Consider the following 21,930-nt stretch of genomic DNA (forward strand, 5'->3'; position numbering starts at 1 on the left):
AGTGTGAGCAGTCACCAATAAGCACATCCATTTTTGTCTGTCTGTCTGTTTTGCTTTTAACATGAAACCAATCTGCCTTCTGAATTCATTGTAATTATTTTTCTTGTTTGAGGCCAAGTGCGACGCGGCAGGAATGAGAATCAGCACCTCCAAAACCGAGGCCATGGTTCTCCACCGGGAAAGGGTGGCGTGTCTTCTCCGGGTGGGTGGAGAAGTCCTGCCTCAGGTGGAGGAGTTCAAGTATCTCGGGATCTTGTTCACGAGTGAGGGAACGATGGAGCGGGAGATTGACAGACGGATCGGTGCAGACTCCTCACATGAGAACTTCTGCTGGCTTCCAAGGTTACACATGTGGCCTGAAAAAGTGCTTGAATGCTTTAAACAACGCGGATGCTGTCTTAGCTGCGCTTAGTTGAATGCTGACTTAAGTGCACTTGCTTTCTGAGTTATTACACTTCTGTGGTTGGATTGTATTTCACTTTGGATAAAAGTGTCTGCTAAATGTAAACGTAAAGTCATCGATGCAACTTTTTGCGCTTTTCCACTAGTACCTACTCAGCCTGACTGGACTCGACTCGCCTCGGTTTTGTGCATTCCCACTAGGGGTCTAACGTGCCGAGTAGATACTTTTCTGTATCTATTCTGCCGAGGTTCTAAGCTGCTGAGTCGGCTGTATCTGACATCATCACACTACAGGCCACCGATTGGTCGGGGGGTTGGAGTCAGACGTCTGAGTCAGGAGGAGGAAATCAGAGAAAGAGACTGACGGATTCATTTTATTCAACAGGCAACGGCAGCAAAAGTCTGTTTCATGATCCAACTCTGAGGGTCAGATGTTCATAAACCTGGTGCTGAGGAGAGAATTAAAAAAGGATCTAGACGGAGATAAGGAACGACCAGATCCACCAGGAGCTCTGTCTCTTCATAGCTGCTCACGGCTCCAGCTGACTTTTCAGCAGCGCCGACACAAACAAACAAAAAAAAAAGCGTTGCCGCTTGAAGCTTCTCTCACTCTCAGTTTTTAACTTGATATCAAACACAAGCCACAGACCCAGCAGCACATCTATCATCTCCTCCAGGTTTTACATCTTTAGTGTTGTTGTCTTCTTCGTTTAGATCACACAATCAAATACGTCACAGCAGCTTCTCCAACCTCCTACTTCTGATCTGGGTGTTTAAAAGAAACGAGGCAAGGCGAGTGGAGTCGGGCTGAGTAGGTACTAGTGGAAAAGCTCCATTTGAGACTGCCTCATCTTTGTTGACCCTCTCCGTGGAAGCTAACAGGATGCTCGTCATCTTTTAACTTTATTATGTTCATGTTCCTGTTCTGATCTGACACAATACATAAACCTCATCAGCAGCAGTGTTGGTCATCATCCAATCCCTCAACAAAAAATGGTTTTTAGAGTCACTGAGGTGTTTTCTGCTCGTCCACATTTCATTTTTTCCCTTTTTTCCCCCCTATCGCTTTTGGTTACATTTAAATGAGCTCTCCTTTCTGAAGGTCACTTTGTTAATCCAATATTTATAATGAATGGAGCCGGACTGCGGCTGGATTATGAACACCTGTGAAGAGCGTACCTGACTGGTGGGAGGTGATTATCCCGACCAGGGCTCTGCCTTCCTCCACGATGCTCTCCTTCAGCGTGCCGTGACTTTCCACGTTGAGCTTGAAACTCTGAAACACACAGGAACAAATCCCGTCATTGGTATCCCAATATCTCGGTGAATAAGTAAACAAACCAAGAAGTGCACGTCCCAGGAGGCCAGAAATGAAAATACATGAACAAAATTTGAACTTGTTATCTGAAAAGTGCCCCGAAACAGCGCAGGACATCAATATATATTAACTGGAGTTGAACATGTTTTTTTTTTGTTTTGTTTTGTTTGAATCTAATTTAATTCCAGAAATTAACTGAATTGGAATGAATAATGATGTTTATCCCAAGAGTGAAATAATATGTGCACAATAAATGGTTGAATTAACTAGCCTCACAGCTAGAAGGCTCCTGGTTCCGGCTCCTCCGGGGGGGAGGGGGGTTGGGGGTCTGCTCGCTCCCTTTTTACTGGGGACTTCAGACTGTTGGTAAGTTGGAAGCGTTGCAGGGAGAAACGTTTTTTAAATTTGCCGAGACTGTCGTGAATGTGTTTGATGTCAACAGCTCCGTAGAGGGTCTGCATGGACGTCACTTTCCTACTGGACCAGCCCCCTTACTCACACTGAGTGGTAAAAACAGCTGCAACTAGTCGGGGAAACTGTGGAGAAGACGGGATAACAGCTGATTATCAGCTTAAATTAAAGTCAGTTGGACTTGACAGTGACCCGTACAGTTACCCCAAGAACCAGTGGTCCATGGACATTAATATTTGGTACAGTTACCAAGAACCAGTGGTCCATGGACATTAATATTTGGTACAGTTACCAAGAACCAGTGGTCCATGGACATTAATATTTGGTACAGTTACCAAGAACCAGTGGTCCATGGACATTAATATTTGGTACAGTTACCAAGAACCAGTGGTCCATGGACATTAATATTTGGTACAGTTACCAAGAACCAGTGGTCCATGGACATTAATATTTGGTACAGATACCAAGAACCAGTGGTCCATGGACATTAATATTTGGTACAGATACCAAGAACCAGTGGTCCATGGACATTAATATTTTGTATAGTTACCAAGAACCAGTGGTCCATGGACATTAATATTTGGTACAGTTACCCCAAGAACCAGTGGTCCATGGACATTAAAATTTGGTACAGATACCCCAAGAACCAGTGGTCCATGGACATTAATATTTGGTACAGATACCAAGAACCAGTGGTCCATGGACATTAATATTTGGTACAGATACCAAGAACCAGTGGTCCATGGACATTAATATTTGGTACAGATACCAAGAACCAGTGGTCCATGGACATTAATATTTTGTATAGTTACCAAGAACCAGTGGTCCATGGACATTAATATTTGGTACAGTTACCAAGAACCAGTGGTCCATGGACATTAATATTTGGTACAGATACCAAGAACCAGTGGTCCATGGACATTAATATTTTGTACAGTTACCAAGAACCAGTGGTCCATGGACATTAATATTTTGTATAGTTACCAAGAACCAGTGGTCCATGGACATTAATATTTGGCCACAAATCCCTTTTCCTGATATTTATATGTACTTAATTTCTACGCCGGGGAAATACACGAAGCAAAGCTTGAAGGCTTACAAAAGTCTTGACGCTTGGTCCGACTTCAAGGCAGGATTTGTTGTAGAAATTAAAGTGACGAGGACACCGAACTTTATGATTTGACCGTTTAACGTTAGCTACCCAAAAATCCAACATTACCTGATACTAAATGGGAACCACAAATCCACGTTTCGGTGCCTGGAATCCAGTTGTTTCTGTGAATTGCAGTGATCCATTTGTCTTTCTTAAGATTATTTTTCGTCAGTCTGTAAAACGATAACTCTGATTTCTTGCTAAATCTATGAGTACAGTCGATCGCACAACAGCTCTTTCCCATTTTAGATGTTTTCCAGTTGCTCAAACTGAAAGTTTACGCTGACACTCAGTCTTTTTGCCACTCAGACTTTCTAACACTCAGTCTTTCTAACACTCAGTCTTTCTGACACTCAGTCTTTCTGACACTCAGTCTTTCTGACACTCAGTCTTTCTGACACTCAGTCTTTCTGACACTCAGTCTTTCTGACACTCAGTCTTTCTGACACTCAGTCTTTCTGCCACTCAGTCTTTCTGACACTCAGTCTTTCTGCCACTCAGTCTTTCTGACACTCAGTCTTTCTGACACTCAGTCTTTCTGACACTCGGTGGGAGAAACCCTCTGTGAAGTTGCATCTGTGACGTCATGCTCATTCCCTCTATTATTACCAAACTCAGCACGAGCAGGTAACAGGTGAAGTTTCTCTGTCCATAACATGGAATGAAACACACAGCCAACTATCTGCAGACACTTCTGCATCTCTGCTCTGCCTGCTCCGTCTAGACAAGTTCCTATGAAGCTTGAAATCTGTATGAATGCATTGGAGTTCAGCATTTGCTGCCATTTCTCAGTGAAATACATCAAACTGTGTTCCTGGTGTTGCTGCACTTCCCTCTCCATTTTATTTACCAGCAATCAAAAATGTCTTATAATTTGGGGACAGAAAACATTTAAATGTCATCCTCCTTTCTTTGTTTACTCCTGTTGTTCATCCTTTACGTCTCCTTTTCCACTCGGACACAGAGTGTTACCTGGACTTTGGAAATTCAATCATCTGCTCCCACATGTAAACAAAGCTTTCCAATCTGCATGGTTACTCATCGTAACAGATGTGAAAACGTGCTGCGAGTTTGAGCAGAAATCCTTTAAGAAGCACCGCATAATCAGACAAATGTTTAAAAAATAAATAAATGAATAAAAAATAAAATAAAAAAAGCTCAGTAAGAAAACTTTAAAGTTCCATGGAAAACATAACCGGAGCCGGTGCTGATCTTCAACTCCCCCGACAATTATGTACATATTCTGAATAAACTAAGGTAATTTTCTGACTGCTAAAGATTTTTGATCATCAGAGTTCATGTTATCTTTCTATCTGAGGCAAATGAGTTTGTGATCGTAATTCAGAAACAGCGATTATGGGATGGTTCAATTCGGCAGCTGATGTTTTCAAACTGCTGATCAACACAAGCAAACACAACCAAAACCAGCCCATTTAAATAAGAGCCAAAAACTCAGTCTGTAAAAGCTTCCATGTATTCCCAGACAAGAGGACGTAGGGATGGGTTATGGACCCGGAACACAGGCAGAGCTGGTTTCCAGCAGCTCCGGAGTCCCTAGGAGAGCTCCTCACCACATGTTAGTTCCTGCAATCACCACCCTGTACAATGTCCCAGCATGACTGTACACCTGATGGTAAACACTTAGGGAGCTTTCACACCTGTGGGCCGTTTGTTTTGTTCAGATTCAGGGGCTAAATCGATAGTTGTTTGGTTTTTCGTTTGTGGCGTTTGTGTTCACAAGGCAACCGTCTGTAGCGGTTCAAAGCTGTTAACAAATACCATGAACCAACTGTTCTCTGATTGGTCAGAAATGAACGCGGAAGGAGTTTCCTCTTCTGTACCCCGGGAAAAACATCAACTATTGAGCATCGTAAGCGAGTTATGAATGGAGTTGTGTGGGTTGCTGTGTGGATTCTGTTCTCACTGCAAACGAACCGCTCCAGGTCTGGAATGGAAGCGAGCCGAGAACCTAACCCTAACCTCTCCTAGGAGATCTCAGCTCGCTTGTTTTGTCCCGCATCTGAGCACGATTGCTGTGTTCATATCGGTGGGCCAAACCCACTGTGAAGTCGCATCTGTGACGTCATGCGCATTCCCTCTATAGTCCTATGAACCTCAGGACGACACAGGTGAAAATGTGGCTAAGCCTAACCCTAACACTATACCTAACATCATCATCCTCATCATCATCATCTCTCATCACCTATCCCTTTAAAGGGGACCTATTATGGCATCTAATACCTATTTTAAACAGGCCTTGAATGTCTTAAAAACAAGCTTTTGATTGTTTTTGCTAAATAAATTAGAAATTCAGCCTCTGAGCCATGTCATCAGCTTTCCATTCTCTAACCTCATTATCTATGCAGGATTCTGAGTGGGCGGGGCTATGATAATGAGGCTCTGTGCTGATTGGCTGCCTGAATGACGCGATACACCGCTACGAAAAAATGGAGGAAGCTCCGGCCGGTGGAGTTAGTTGTTGCTGTTCCGGCCAGAGTTAGTTGTGGGCGTGGTTTCACGCATCGCTCAGAATCTTATTGGCTCGTAGATCCACATCACACTGGACGGCTCATCTGGACGGCTGTACAGACACTGCAGAATCTGGTTGTTTCCTCCTTCTCTGAGTTGGCAGGCTGAGGGGAGACCACTTTATATATGTTAAAGCAAGAGAAAACCTGTTTTTCATAATAGGTTCCCTTTAAGCTGCCTTGGATTTTTTCCAGTCAGTTAAGGACAGTGTGCCGTGCCAATGGACACACTAACCTCTTCTAGCGTTCCAAGTAAACAGGACACCACATGGAGACTCACTCCCTCTGCAGACATGTTCCTCCTGCCAGTGCTGAGCAGTTCCAGTGCATTCATCCATGCAGCAACAATATTAGCCATGTAAACACCAACTTTCATCACATGCTTGCCTTCTTCTCTTCTGGGGTAAATGAAGGCACAATCAGCAGTGCTAACCTCAGTGGATCCATTTACAGTGATTTCTTGAAATGATCCCCATCCTGTAAATTTTACATTTTGAAAGAGAAACACCTATATAAAAATATGTCCGTGACACCATCAATGCAGCTAACTTACACTGTAACTGGAGAGCAGAGAGAGACAGAAACGTTATCCTCAACGTGTGACCAACGTTGGGGAGACGACTGGCTCTTCAAATAAAAGAGGGGAAAAGTCACAATTGCAGTAAACTAAAAGGGAAGCGCGCAGAGAAGGTGAGATGAAATGAAAAGAGAAGAGAGAATACACATGATACTGTATGAATGGATGATGAACGGATAGATGGAGGGATGGGTGGAGAGAGGCAGAAAAATAGCCTGAGGCCGTGTTGGCAAACAATCCAGTCAGGTCTCTCAGCACCATTACAGCCTTTTCTGATCTGTGTGTGTGTGTGTGTGTGTGTGTGTGTGTGTGTGTGTGTGTGTGTGTGTGTGTGTGTAGGCACGTGTGTGTGTGTGTGTGTGTGTGTGTGTGTGTGTGTGTGTGTGTGTGTGTGTGTGTGTGTAGGCACGTGTGTGTCAGTCTATTCTCAAGGTGCTCAGGACCTCAAGATTTAACCACCTCTGACAACCTACTGGAGTGCTTTGAGAAACTCTCTCTCACACACACACACACACACACACACACACACACACACACACACACACACCCAAGCTGCTCTCTACATCCGGGGTAGTGTATGTATGAGGAGGTATCCGGAGCCCAAACTAAAACCTTTGTTTTAACTGCATTTCATCACACGACAAAGTGACTGGAACCCGTTTCATCCAGCTCTACGTGTGTAAAGGTGAAGAACACAATTAGGACTTTACTCTTTATTCTTCTTTTTTAATGAATCAACAAGCATAAGAAAACAAAGACATCACAGCAGAAAAAGCCGGTGAAACTGACTGTTTTCAGCTGTGTTGCTCTACATTTAATCCCGTAAAGGCGACTGAGTGTTATTTTCCTTTGACTCGTCACATACCCACACAGCAATCACTCTACACTCCTATTTCAACTCTCCATCTTTAGCCCGGGACGTTCCTCTGTCTGCAGTGAAGGATAGACGGGCGATGGCTTCCGTCTACACATGACAAGGTCAGACCTTCAAACCACCAATATTTATGGAGCAGATACAAACAGTGAAGACGAATGAACAAGACGTATAGCTGGAGACAAGGTTGGAGACACTGGTGTCAGCTCACCAGTGCTGGAGGCACTGAATCATCTACGGCTGCTCCAGAGTAAATGTATGATGCTAAATGCCATTAACTGTGAAGTATTTGGGTTGAGTGGGAGAAGGGTGGGAAGAGGGATTTACTTTAACGTGTTGCTTGATTGTTTCTTATTTGACATTCTGAACGTGTAAACAGTTGGTGCAGTGTTCAGTGGTGTGAAAGGAATCAGGTGTGACGGATCTTTCAGTCTGACTGACTGTCAGAACTGTGGATGTTCTGCTCAACAATTAGCAGCTAACTCAGATCAGCTCAGTCGTGCTCAGCTGGGCTTTTTTCTCCTTCCTTTTCTGCTCTTTCCTGTTGCAGGTAATCTCTGGTCAGGAGTTTTGTTCTTGTTGGAGTCTCCGTTAAGTCCTCCAGGTCATCGCAGGTTAGGCTCGCCACCCGTCCCTTGAAATACGGAATGTTACGTAATTGGGAATTAAAAGTTGTGTTCCGTATTGAACCAATACGTACGTACGGAAGAGTATTAGGGGCAAAAAAGTCGAAATGTCGAGATTAATGTTGAAGTACAATTTCAAGAATAAAGTCAAACTTTCGCCCTTTTTCTCAACATTTCAACTTTATTCACGAAATTTTTTCTCGACATTTCGACTTTTTTCTCGAAATTGTACTTCAACATTATTCTCGACTTTTTTTCTCGACATTTCGACCTTTTTCTCGAAGTGCACAATAAAAAAAAATCTTCCCCTCTCAAATATTTTTTCTCCTGCATGGCCGTAATATTCTTCCGTAAATACGGACATATATTATGCTCTAATTTATTGATGTCATAATATACAGGTGAAGGTCGTAAAATTGTAATATATTGTAAAACTTCATTCTTGGTAAATTCAACTAAAGGTGAAACAAATATATTATTTCCCACTACATTCAAAGTGAGATATTTCAATCCTTTATTTGTTATAATTTTGGTGATTATGGCTCACAGTTTATGAAAACCCCTAATAAAAAATCTAAAAAAAATTTGAATATTTTATGAAATCAATAAACAATTCAAACAAACCAACAAAATCATCAACATTATAACAAATAAAGGTTTAACATGTTTTGCTTTTCCGGGTCCGGGGATCGGGCCTCCCCTGACCGGGGGGTGCACGGGTGGGCGCGGTGGCGGGGTGGCACCATTCCCAGGTGTCTATGTCTTATGTTGTCAGTATGAATGGGAGGATGTTGGACCGTTTCCCCCTCCGTCTGGGGGCTCCGGCGGCGCCGGGGGCGCCCGTGGAGGTACGGTGGGGCCCTGGCCCGGCTCGGAGGGCCGGCCCCCGTCCACTGGATGGCCGGTGGGGGGACGCGGGTGTCTTATCAGGGCCGGCTTTGCTGGTCCTGCTTCCTGGCTTCGGCCTCCGCTCCCCCTCCTTCCCCCCGTACACGATTCATACGCACATAGGCGAAGGGCGGGGGGTCCGGGTCGTGGGGGGCATTGTCCCGCGTGGCCCGGCACTCCCCGCCTCACGGTTTTAACAGCAAAGTAGACACTGCACATTCAACACTTAATAAATACATTTGACAATGACACGTAGTTCGGGAGGTGGGGGTCGGTGTCAAATCGATACTTGGCCCTCCCCCTCCCTGTTTTTATGGCATTAATCACATGCACTCAACACTAGGGGCGGGAGGGGGTCCCACATCACCCGCGTTCCCTCGCCGGCCTGGGATGGGTGGGTCGGGATACCCGGGCCTGGCGGGGCTCGCCGTGCAGCCTCGGGTGCCTTCTGGCGGTGCTGGACCCCCCCGGGGAGGGGGAAACGGTGCATGATTGTGTGTCTGTGTTGGTGAGAATGCGGTGTGGAAGGGTCCTGCCATGGAGGATTTGAGCCTCCATTGGCAGAACAACAAAACTTAATAATTTATCAATATTATATTATACAAAGATGGTTATTATTATTATTATTATTATTATTATTATTATTATTATTATTATTATTAGTATTATTATTAGGTATAGTATATCTTATTATTATAGTATATCTCATTATTAGTATAGGTATCGGATAGGTGAATGGATGAATGAATGGGATGCCTGGGTCTGGGGCCCTCCGTTGTCGGGCCTGCACGGGTGTCGCCTTGTTGGGGGGTTCCCTCTCTCCGGGCCCGTCTCCAGTCCCCCCCGCTGCCTCTGCGGCGGGGCGCCCCTCTGGTCTTGGAGGGCCACTTTCGTGGGGGGCGGGTGCGCCTGCCCGCGTCGGCGGCCGGGGCGGCTCTGTCTCTCCGGGCAGGCTGGCCCCCTGCCGGGCGGGGGTTGTTGGCCTGAAGGGTGAGGGCCTCCTGGCCACGTGTCCGGCCCGGACCGGGTGGCCGGGGATTGCCTGGGTCGCGGTCCGCCGCCGCGGGATCCCTGGCTGCTTCCTTCCGCCGCCGGGGTGGGGGGGGGGGGGGGGGGGGGCCTTGCAGGCGGTGGGTTGCCTCCCTCCTACTTCTCCCCTCTGTGGGGTTGCTGGTGGCCTGGGTTCCGGGTTCTTCCGTGTCGGCCTCTGGTCTCGTGGGTGGCGGGGTTGCTCCCCCCCCTCCCCCACTATAGATACACTTCAGGTGGAGCTTTGTTTGGTTTATTACACACACACACACACACACACACACACACACACACACACACACACACACACACACACACACACACACACACATAGCCACTCAGTCACATACATACACACACACACACACACACATATAGCCACTTAGTCACATATATATACACACACACACACACACACACACACACACACACACACACACACACACACACACACACCACACACACACACACACACACACACACGCATGATCATATACATACACGCATACACACGCATAGACATACACACTGGCTTGTTCACTTGCATGCTTGCTCTGTAGTTTTTGGGGTTAGGTAGCGGTAGCGGTAGCTTAGCTCAGACTGCGATCAGATCTCAAGATTTGGGTCGATTGCTGTTCATGTTTTGGTTGGCTCCGTGCCGGTTTCGTGTTTTGTTTGTGGTTTTTTTGTTGCAGATTTCCAGTGCCTGACGTGTGCTTCCGTGTGTTCCTGCTTCCTGGATTGGCAGTGGATGTCGTCACCCCCACCACCCCACTCCACCACCCCCCCCCCACAAAATAAAAAATAAATAAAAAAATAAAAAAACCACTGGGTTTGTATGTGTATATTTATGTATGTGTACGCATATGTATGCATATATATATGTATATATATTAAATATAGTAATAATGCACATATATACCCCTTTGGTTTCTACCGTCATGGTATCAATCATTAATATGTGTGCAGACAAGGTAAAAAAAAAAAAATCATGTTTTGCTTTGCATGTAATGAGACTATGTAATGTATTAGTTTCACCTTTTAAGTTGAATTATTGAAATTAATTAACTTTTACACCATATTCTAATTTTCCGACCTTCACCTGAAGGCTATATTTATATTTACCATAGGAGCAGAGGATATTTCAGTTGCTAGTATGGTACAGTCATGCAAGTTCAATGCTATTAAAGCACTTTAAACTTTAAATCAAAGCATTTTGTTCTTTCATATAAAATAATTACATTTCTATGCAGGTTTTCTCCGGGTACTCCGGCTTCCTCCCACAGTCCAAAAAACATGCGTAGTAGGTTAACTGATGATTCTAAATTGCCCGTAAGTGTGAGTGTGTCTGGTTGTTTCTACAGGACTGTCTCAGAAAATTTGAATATTGTGATAAAGTCCTTTATTTTCTGTAATGCAAAAATGTCATACATTCTGGATTCATTACAAATCAACTGAATATTGCAAGCCTTTTATTATTTTAATATTGCTGATCATGGCTTACAGCTTAAGAAAACTCAAATATCCTATCTCAAAAAATTAGAATATTTTGGGAATCTTAATCAACTGTAAACCATAATCAGCAATATTAAAATAATAAAAGGCTTGCAATATTTTAGTTGATTTGTAATGAATCCAGAATGTATGACATTTTTGTTTTTTTTGCATTACAGAAAATAAAGAACTTTATCACAATATTCTAATTTTCTGAGACAGTCCTGTAGATAATGGATGGATGGATGGATTTCTATGCAGTTTAGAAGTTTTAGGGATATCCCCTTTTTTTTGGCGCCTGTGCTGCTGAAATCGGGGCGTTCCTTATTTCTATTTCTGAAAGGTGGCGACCCTAACGCAGATGCCCGCGCTGATTCTGGTCCGACCGGTTTCTTCCTGCCTGGAATTGATCCGACTGAAAGGAAGAACTGATGCAAATCACTGGTAGCTGGACATTTAGGAATTAGCATTTTTGAAAGTGTATTAAATAAGGCTGGACTGAATTGAGCTGGAGTGTAACTGGACCAGACCTAAGGGGACGGGAATTACCTGCACTGAGTGGATAACAATTAGATTTAAGTGGGGGATAATGTCAAGCAACTGAATTGTATTTACTTGGATTAAATTGGACTGAATTGGTGTGTATTTCATTGGCCACAAATATCCCTTCTCTAATTTGTCTGTAAATAGCCAGAAGAAGTCGTTTGTTGTAAACTGGTGCTGTACATTAAAAAACAAATGAACTGAAAGCAGTTATAATTGTTTGTGCATCAATTTGTCTCCTCCGGTCCAGCGCTCCTCCCTGAAGGGAAAGTCTCCTCTATTAAAAGGACGGAGCGGTTCGTAGCGGTACCGCGGCTGCAGACGAGCAGATCAACAATACATGATCAGAACTCAGCTGTATCTCTTCATCGTACATCAACATCATCTGAATAAAAAGTGACTGTATTCTGCAACCATTACTACCCAGTTAATGTTGTAAATCACATCAGATCTCACGGCTGATGGTGTAACTCTATAGATCCAGCTTCCACTCTGCCCCACTTAATTTCAAGATAAGCTGGTGAAATACTTCATAGCTAATAAACATAAAATGCATCTATCAGAGCTAGAGAAAAGCCAGCATGACGGTGTCTGGGATAGCACCCGTTGGTGTTAGGAATGAATTAGGTTGTGCAGATTACCCGGGCTATCAGGGAGCAATTGTATTTCAGCGTTTTATTCCACGAGAGATTTGGCTCAGTTTCCTCTGTCTAATATATGGAGAGCATAGAATCGATAAGAGCAGAACAGCCGAGCATCAATCACACCATGATAAGGCATGCAGAGCAGCTCTGCTTTTATGCGCGTTAGACAGCCGGCACTCCGGAGAGGCTGCGTACGTATTTATGGGAGTGCGTGCACGTCAGGGGGGATGGAGGGAGAGAATTAGGGCAAGGGTGGAAATATGGAGATAGTCAGAATGACAAAGTGAAAAGACAAAGCAGAACGAGGAAAGGACAGCGCATGTACTTTCACATGCACGCTGCAATGTGTTTATTAATGTGTTATTGGAGAGGAGTTATGAAACGCCCATCAGCAGGAGCAGATTTGATTGGCCGCCTCCTCCCAGGTTTTATTTCTTCTGGAAACGACGCCTTGTTTTGTCTCAAAGATTCTGAAAACTAAAGAAATGATAACAACTCAACACTGTATCTTTGTTGGAAGCTGCCCTACAGCAGATGATCATGTGCTGGTAAAAAAAAAGACTTTATCTGTTGTTATGGTAACGACTTGAAAATGAAAATTGTAGAGATTTTATTTCGTAGAGATATATATATATATATATATATATATATATATATATATATATATATATATATATATATATATATATATATATATATATATATATATATATATATATATATATATATATATATACAGGGCCGTCGCAAGGGGTGTGCGAACCGTGCGACCACACGGGGCCTCGCACTATGGGCGTTTTTTTTTTTTGTTTTGTTTTCAATTTTTTTTTTTTTTCTTTTTTTTTTCCTTTTGTCCCTTAGAAATATCAACAGTCACGTTCCATTACAGACCTAAATGTGTACTAGTCTGTGCATATCAATAAATATATGTGTCTGTTGTTCAATACAACTGATCAGACCAAGCGCAGACACAAGCTGCTCTGATCCAGACGGTGGAGTTGGAACAAACTGTCACACAATGTCGAGAGAACGAGACAGAATCAGGAAATTTCCATCAGGGGATGAAAAAAAAAAAACTAAAGAAAATGGAAGAGTTTAATGCCTCTCTGAAAGGCTCGTTTGATAAATTTCTTACAAAAATCACCGATCCGACCGGGTCTCCAGCAGCCGTGGGGGCCCGCGTCGAGGCAAGAGATGATGATGAGCAGGGGAAGGTATCCAGTATTTAGCTAATTGGAGACTTCAAATTGCGCATATAGACACCCGATCTGACCCGAAAAACCCAAAAATTTCGCCCGCGTGAGCGTAGCGAGCGCGCGAGGGCCCCCCCCCCGGCCATTTCGCACAGGGCCTCGCAAATCTCCCAGACGGCTCTGTATATATATATATATATATATATATATATATATATATATATATATACATATATATATATATATATATATATACATATATATATATATATATATATATATATATATATATATATATATATATATATATATATATATATATGCTGGAAACGGAGTAGGATTGAAGTAAACACTTATACAGTCCTAGCCCTGAATCTACATACATTCTTACATAGAACAAGAGTTTCAATAAGATTACTTATAATACACATACCTACTTTTATAACTGTTCTATACAGTGATATAATACGCCCAGCATTTAGTTGTGCTACTATGTATGTATGTTCTAATAGAAGTAATTATAATGCATAGTATTACATTATCACTACTTTACTATAATACTACAATATAATAGAGAACAATAGACAGCAATGGTATAACAATATACTTGAATAGCTATATAAAAGTAGATATGCTATATATACTGGTTCATATATTTACCTCCAATTATATACATAAAAATTACTATAAATCTATATGTCGACATATCTACATATAACTATAAATCAATATATTAATAGAGATATAGATACACAAATAGTGTACGTATAATACAACTCAATATATCCATATACATACCTACATATAACATATCTATATCCATAATATACATCTATATATCTGCATATATCAATAAATGTTCATATCTACATGTTTATTAGCATTTTGAATAGAATGTTTCTTTGTATCTTTTTTTAAATTGTGATATGTTTTGACTTGCTACTTCATCTTTAGCTTTTAGAAAGCTTTACTTAGCAAGTCATCGTCAGCGAGCGACAGCCGTTAGTTTGGGCGTTAGTTTGGGCGCCCTCACACAGTCAGACTGTTACTGACATGAGGCTGGTAAAGGTTCAGGTAGATTTGGGGACGTCTTATCTGTCCTGGACTCCCTCCTCTGATTAACATACACACGGCGGGTCGGGAGCTGCTTCAAACTCCGAATGATCAGATTACCTTTTAGCATTAGCATATTAGCTCGGAGCACCGGGCAGGACCGTCTCAGAAGCCAAACCTAATACTATTTGCAGATTAGTTAGGTGCTATGAGGTATGCGGTGCTGCTACTGAGATGACATTGAGGTTTGTCATTGCTGTACTCCGCTGCACCGATCAGAGCATGTTCGTGCACACGGGCGCGCTGGTGAGAGCACGCACGGCAGACGGGCTGGAGTTGATGAGACCTGATCTGATCAAAGAGCCTCTGCGATAATGATGATCAAATTGTCTCAACACATAAAGAGGCACAAGGAAGTACAAAGGACGCTGCATGTGTGCATGTGTGTTTGTCTCCTCACACTGCTCTCTCTTCTTCCACTCGCTCTGTTTCCTATGCAAAGGATTTTCATTAACCAATGCTCTTCTCTCTTTCTCCTGTTTCTCTCTCTGCTTGTCTCCCATAGCCTCCATTTCACTCTGGCGTTCCTTCTTCCCGTCTCTGGATGCTTTCACACCTTCGCTTGTTTGCTCTGGTCTGAGTCACCCGATGAGTTTGTGAACTTGTTGCTCTCTTCCCTTCGTTCCAGTTCTTTTCACACAGAGTAAAATCCAAATGTTCCAAAATATGTCACTTCAGAACAGACAAGAGTGACTGTGTTTCCAGCATCAATAACCCTTTTAAAACCCGAATATTGGCAATAACCCAAATTTGCACGGCCATGTAAACACCAATAACCCCTTTGAATAACCAGAATTTGCTCATATTGGGGTTTTTAAAAACCCCAATATGAGCCCTGGGTTACTCCTTTTCTAACTGAATATTGGGTCATGTAAACACCAAACGGAATATCCTCATCAAACGGAACAGGCATTTGTTTTCTGCACATGCTCTGTTCACAAGGAATCCTGGTCTTTTGAGTCCAGGAAGTTCTTATAAACACGGAGAAACCAAGACCAGGAGGAGACTAATCACTTCATAAATGTAATGAAGGATATGAACATTTCTGCATTTGTAGACGGTAGAAAGTACCGGGATAGAAGATTTACAAGAAGGTGAGAGAAAAGTTACGCGAAGCAGCATTTGTTTTGAATTTGGATACAGGAAGAAGAAGCAGAAATGACGGTAATTGCGTCGTCACGTTCTCCGTGCGTCGCTGGTTTGATCCAGATATCCTGAATGATTAATCACCATGTAAACGGAATATTCCCAATGTTTCAGTAACCGGAATATTAGCAATAACCTGAATTTTGACTGCATGTAAACGTAGTCATTGAGAGCAGATTGAAAACAGATTGAACGGTTTCCAATGAAAATAGACAGCAAATTACTGAACAAAAGAAGTGAATGGCTGTCCAGCGACGGTCTTGGGTTTCTCACCGCCGCCCACCTCCCCGCCACTTCTCTTATAAGTTTGAAACTGAATGTGACACATTGACCCGTGTTGTTTCCTACCAAGGTCACCTTGGCTGTCTCTGAGCTGCTGTGAGCTTTGACAAAGCATTCTTCCTGGCCCGCTCCCATCCCAGCCATCCTTGAGCACAACTGTCCCTTTACGTGTCATCAGATGGCAGGAAACATAAAAATCACTTTACGTATTTACGCTACTCATCACTAAACTACGGTGGCCGAGACCCGCCATTGCTGAAAATTAAAGAAATGCTGCAAATAAAAATAAACGCAGCTGCAAATAAAAGAAACGCTGCAAATATAAATAAAACGCCACTGCAATTTAAAAAAAATACGACGCAAATAAAAAAGCCACAACAGAAGTGAATTACCGGGGACTATTTTTGCTCATGCACCGGTGTTTTAACTTGAGAGGAGAAGAAGAAGACGAAGAGGACGTAAGTGAAAAGGAAGAAATAAGAAGAGCGAGGAATAAGAAGAACAACGAACGAGAAAATAAGTGAAAAGGTTAGTGTTCAACGTCGCTACGTGTCATTTTTAATGTGCAACACCGGTGCATCGGCAAAAAGAGTCCCCGGTAATTCACTTCCGTTGTGGCTTTTTTATTTCCGGCATTTTTTATTCTATTTGCAGCGGGGTTTCTTTATATTTGCAGCGTTTCTTTTATTTGCAGCTGTGTTTCTTTTTCTTTGCAGCGTTTATTTTATTTGCTAAGTGTTTATTTTATTTGCAGCAGCGTTTATTTTTCTTTGCAGCGTTTATTTTATTTGCTAAGCATTTATTTTATTTGCAGCTGTGTTTGTTTCTGTTTGCAGCGTTACTTTAATTTTCAGCAATGGCGGGTCTCGGCCACCGTACTAAACAGCCCTTTTGTTTAGTTGAGGTGCCGCAGTCTCGGAGAACCGGCACGACAGAGAACAGCGCAGAAAATATGGCGTCAGTTCCACGCACTTTGAGGCTAATCAGAGCAAAAAGCTCCCCCTAGCTGCTGAATAAAGCCGACCGTGCTGCCTCTCCTGGGCCTGAGTGAACGTTAACCGCGGTACGAGGTGAGGGAGTGGTTGTGTCCGGTGTCTTGGTGGAGATGTCCAGTTCTACTAAAACAATCCCACACAGTAGAGCAGTCGTTTTGGCAGACAGCCTACATTTCCAGATTTACCCAGCATTCGGTGCATGAGCGTCCTCCCTTTTGCTCCCACATCTTTTTATCTCCCTCTCCCCCTCATGTTGCCACCAGTAATGTGTTGCTTCTAATGGGATTCAAAGGCCTGGATCAGCCATCAGACCAAATCAATAGGCCTTTCATTGGCCGCCATCTCTTAGCACCTTACAAAGAGCTGTCTGTGTGTGTGTTTTTATGTGTGTGTGCGTGTGTTTAAGTGTGTGTGTGTGTGTTTGTGTTTAAGTGTGTATGCCAGCATCCTCACTGATCTCCCCGGGGTTCTGGAAAGGCCCGTGCTTATTCATTCCACGAGCATTAAAATGTACACACACACACACACACACACACACACGCCAGCTGGACCAAAGATATAACTCGGAAAGCAGCTCCTTTCCATCCACTGTCGCCCTGGAGCTGTGTGTGTTTCTGTGTGTGTTTCTGTGTGTGTTTCTGTGTGTGTTTCTGTGTGTGTTTCTGTGTGTGTTTCTGTGTGTGTTTCTGTGTGTGTTTCTGTGTGTGTTTCTGTGTGTGTTTCTGTGTGTGTTTCCATGTGTGACAAAGAGCAACAGAACGACAGAAAGTACTTCTCAAAGCACATGTGGGAGAAACAGAGCTGGAGTAGAACATCAACCCCGTCTCCCGTCTGATAGTTCCAGTTACTGGTGCAGCGGAGCTCCATTGTCGCCCTTTCATTTGTTTTAAAAGCAGAAACCAGACATGAGCAAATGATCCGAGCAAACTGAGCCGTGTCCATGGACGAGCAGTCAGAGGAGAAGTTCTGCTCTGGATCCAAAAAAACCTGTCTCAGCGGCACTGACTGTGTTTCCATGCATCAATAACCCTTTTAAAACCTGAGTATTGACAATAACCCGAATTTGCACGACCATGTAAATACCAATAACCCCTTTGAATAACCTGAATGTGCTCATATTGGGGTTTTTAAAAACCTGAATATGAGCCCTGGGTTACTCTTTTTAAAACCTGAATATTGGGTCATGTAAACACCAAACGGAATATCCCCATCAAACGGAACAGGAATTTGTTTTCTGCTCATGTTCTGTTCACAAGGAATCCTGGTCTTTTGAGTCCAGGAAGTTCTTATAAACACGGAGAAACCAAGACCAGGAGGAGACTAATCACTTCATAAATGTAATGAAGGATATGAACATTTCTGCATTTGTAGACGCTAGAAAGTACCGGGATAGAAGATTTACAAGAAGGTGAGAGAAAAGTTGCGCAAAGCAGCATTTGTTTTGAATTTGGATACAGGAAGAAGAAGCGGAAATGATGGTAATTACGTCATCATGTTCTCCGTGCCTCGCTGGTTTGATCCAGATATCCTGAATGATTAATTACCATGTAAACGGATTATTCCCAATGTTTCAGTAACCGGAATATTAGCACTAACCCCAATTTTGACTGCATGTAAATGTAGTCACAGTTTGATCACAGAACCTTTTTGCTGCGACGCAACACCGCTCTGCTGTTTACCTACCCACCTGTTATCAGTAAAGACACCTAATCAATCCCGAGTGAGCACCAAGGTAAATGGACATTTGGACATTTGTTTCCAGTCTTGTTGAGCACTTGAAGCAACAATCACACGGCTCCTCGTGGTTCGTACAGTAGCTACCTGCCATAAAGGCATCAGGGGCAACAAGCTGTTCAAGGACACTTCATGATGTGAGTCAGGGCTGGTGGGGGGTGGGGATTGAATCATTGCAGGTTTGATTGCCAGACTGCCGCTCTACCTCCAGAGCCACAGAAACCTTGAGTGGGAGAGTGAGAAACTTCAGAACGTTGGGTTGCCGTGGAAGTCATTTGATCAGGAGCTAATCGGTCATTATTCAAAGGCATGTTTCGTACCAAAGCCAAAGTATAATGCGTTTGAAGGACAGCTAACATATGCAAGGCAAGGGCCAAAGAAATGCAGCGGTTAATTTGAATTAGTCTGTCACGTATGTTGCTTTTCTAGCATTTAAGCAACAGTAATTGAGTCAGAGGTGACCTGCTTTGTTGAACACGCCTCTTACCTCGGACTATAGAAGTCCCTAAACTCTGGCCCACGGCTTCTTCTGTATGGGCCCCAATGTTTTATTCCTGTAAATTGTTCATGTTCATCTTTTTTAGCTGGTTTAGCCAAACACAATTCAGACCCTGACAGGTATCAATGCACTGCTTTATAAAAGACGGTAGGATCGGCAGAAGCCAGGCTAACCGTTCAGCTCCCACTAAAACACTCTGTAAAAATGTTGCAGTTAGAAACATATTTAGTCAGGAAAAAAAAATAGAAAAAGGGGGAAAAGAAATTAGAAAGAAGGAATAAAGAGGGAAACAGGCAGACGGAGAGCTTTACTCAGTTACGCAGTAATCATCAAAACCCACACAATTATTCACCAAAACATACACTAATAACTACAAAGTACAAGTGTGACTATCAACAGCAACACACACACAAACACACAGCTAACATGCTATCAACACTGTAGCAGTTCAAAGTCCTATTAGTGATGCTTTTTCATCCTTTTCTGCTTTATTTAACAAGACATGCCAATTAAGAGCTAGCAATTCTAATTGAAGCTAACCGCCACTAACGTTAGCGCTGCTGGCACCTACAACAAAGTCAACACATGTAAACAACCAACAAACAAACATACACACGCTCACAAAGCCAAAATAAATACCTTATCTAGATAAGATATCTGTGTGTGTGTGTGTGTGTGTGTGTGTGTGTGTGTGTGTGTGTGTGTGTGTGTGTGTGTGTGTGTGTGTGTGTGTGTGTGTGTGCACGATGCTGTTCTGCAGGGATGGATTTGGAGATGCTGATTTGGAAATCTGTCTAGTAACATGCAAATATATGCAAATAATAGCTCTAAGTGTATGTGTGTGCACTAAAACAGATGCCTGCTATTGTGTACATGTTTGCATTTGTAGACTAATATGCAAATACAGACTGTTGGTGAAGTGAGAGCGTATTTATGCACGGCACATTGTGCATCAGTTGGTTTATACATTGATGTGTGACGCGTGTATAAGTGTTTGCGTGTGTGTGTGTGTGAGAGAGAGAGAGAGAGAGAGAGAGAGAGAGAGAGAGAGAGAGAGAGAGACAGAGACAGAGAGACAGAGACAGAGACAGAGAGAGAGAGAGAGAGAAAGAGAAAGAGAGAGAGAGAGAGAGAGACAGAGAGACAGAGACAGAGACAGAGAGAGAGAGAGAGAGAAAGAGAGAGAGAGAGAGAGAGAGAGAGAGAGAGAGAGAGAGAGAGAGAGAGAGAGATGGGTTCTATTTCCAAACCCGGTCGAGCGTAGAAGCTAACATAGGCAACAACAGGAGAGCAAAAGATGGCCAGAAAATGAAGTAATAAGATGCAAAGAGATAGAAAAGGGAAGCAGGGGAAGTAACAAAGAACACCGACACGAGTTACAGTTGAACATAAAAAGAAACTTCACAGGGAAAACAGGGAAAAAGGTTGGACATAAAACAGCGAAGCCTTTCAGCAGACAACATGAATGGAAATGAAAAGTCCCAATTTCAATAACCGTCTGCCCATGTCTGAAATCTTTATGGAGAGGAATAATCATCCAAGCCGTGTGCGACTGAGACACGCAACATTCCAAGTACCCTTCCTCCTTTTTCTTTGTTTCACTGTTGCTGTATGTCCTCAAAGAAAAGACAAACAAAGTACAAAGAAAGACGCACTCTGACCAAAAACCGCGGCACCAGGCTGCCAGAGCGGCGCCGTTCTCGGTGGGATATGTAAGGGTGTTTTCACACCTGTCCCGTTTGGAGCAGTTGTTCCGAAACAGGGAGCGTTTCCCCCTAAAGATCGGTTGGTTTGGTACATGTGAACACAGCAATCGCGCTCGGACGCGGGACAAAACAAGCAAGCCGAGATCCTAGGAGAGGTGGTCTCGGCCCGATTCCATTCCAGACCTGGAGCGGTTCGTTTGCAGTGAGAACATAATCCACACAGCAACCGACACAACTCACTCATAACTCGCTTACGATGCTCCATAGTTGTTGTTTTTCCCGGGGTACGGAAGAGGAAACTCCTTCCGCGTTCATTTCTGACCAATCAGAGAACATTTGTTAACAGCTTTGAACCGCTACAGACGGTTGCCTTGTGAACACAAATGCCACAAACTAAAAACGAAACAACTGTATCGATTTAGCCCCTGAATCGGAACAAAACAAACGGCCCACAGGTCTGAAAGCACCCTAAAGCCGGAGTTATGGTTCTGCGTCAAATTGACGCCGTCGCTGTGACGCCGTCGTGAACCTTCGGACTTCTCCGTCACTCCATTTCTCCGTGGTGCAGTACCCCCCCCTGACCACTAATTTGCGATCTTTTCCTGACTGGTTTATCCGACTTTTTTCGGTCACAGTGAATCAAAGAGATAAGGACAACTATTGTGCAAAAAAACAAAACAAAGAACATCACACATACACGGAGAAAAGAGCACTGAAAGTTCACGACTGCTTCAAACCGGAAACCGGAAATGCGTTGCTACCAAGCGGACCAATC

The 21,930-nt window shown here is 43.3% G+C and overlaps 1 protein-coding gene across 3 annotated transcripts in view; it reads right to left on the minus strand.

Annotated features, from left to right (window-relative positions):
* Window positions 1–21,930, minus strand: part of akap6 (A kinase (PRKA) anchor protein 6) — a 364,518-nt gene that overhangs the window by 253,250 nt on the left and 89,338 nt on the right. For all 3 annotated transcript variants that reach the window (XM_061744324.1, XM_061744322.1, XM_061744323.1), the window contains one exon: window positions 1,582–1,678. In XM_061744324.1, coding sequence (XP_061600308.1) covers window positions 1,582–1,678 — 97 coding nt within the window. The remainder of the gene's footprint in view (window positions 1–1,581; window positions 1,679–21,930) is intronic.

The sequence above is a fragment of the Cololabis saira genome, chromosome 16 (genome assembly GCF_033807715.1).
Source record: "Cololabis saira isolate AMF1-May2022 chromosome 16, fColSai1.1, whole genome shotgun sequence".
In the NCBI taxonomy this organism is placed as follows: Eukaryota; Metazoa; Chordata; class Actinopteri; order Beloniformes; family Belonidae; genus Cololabis; species Cololabis saira.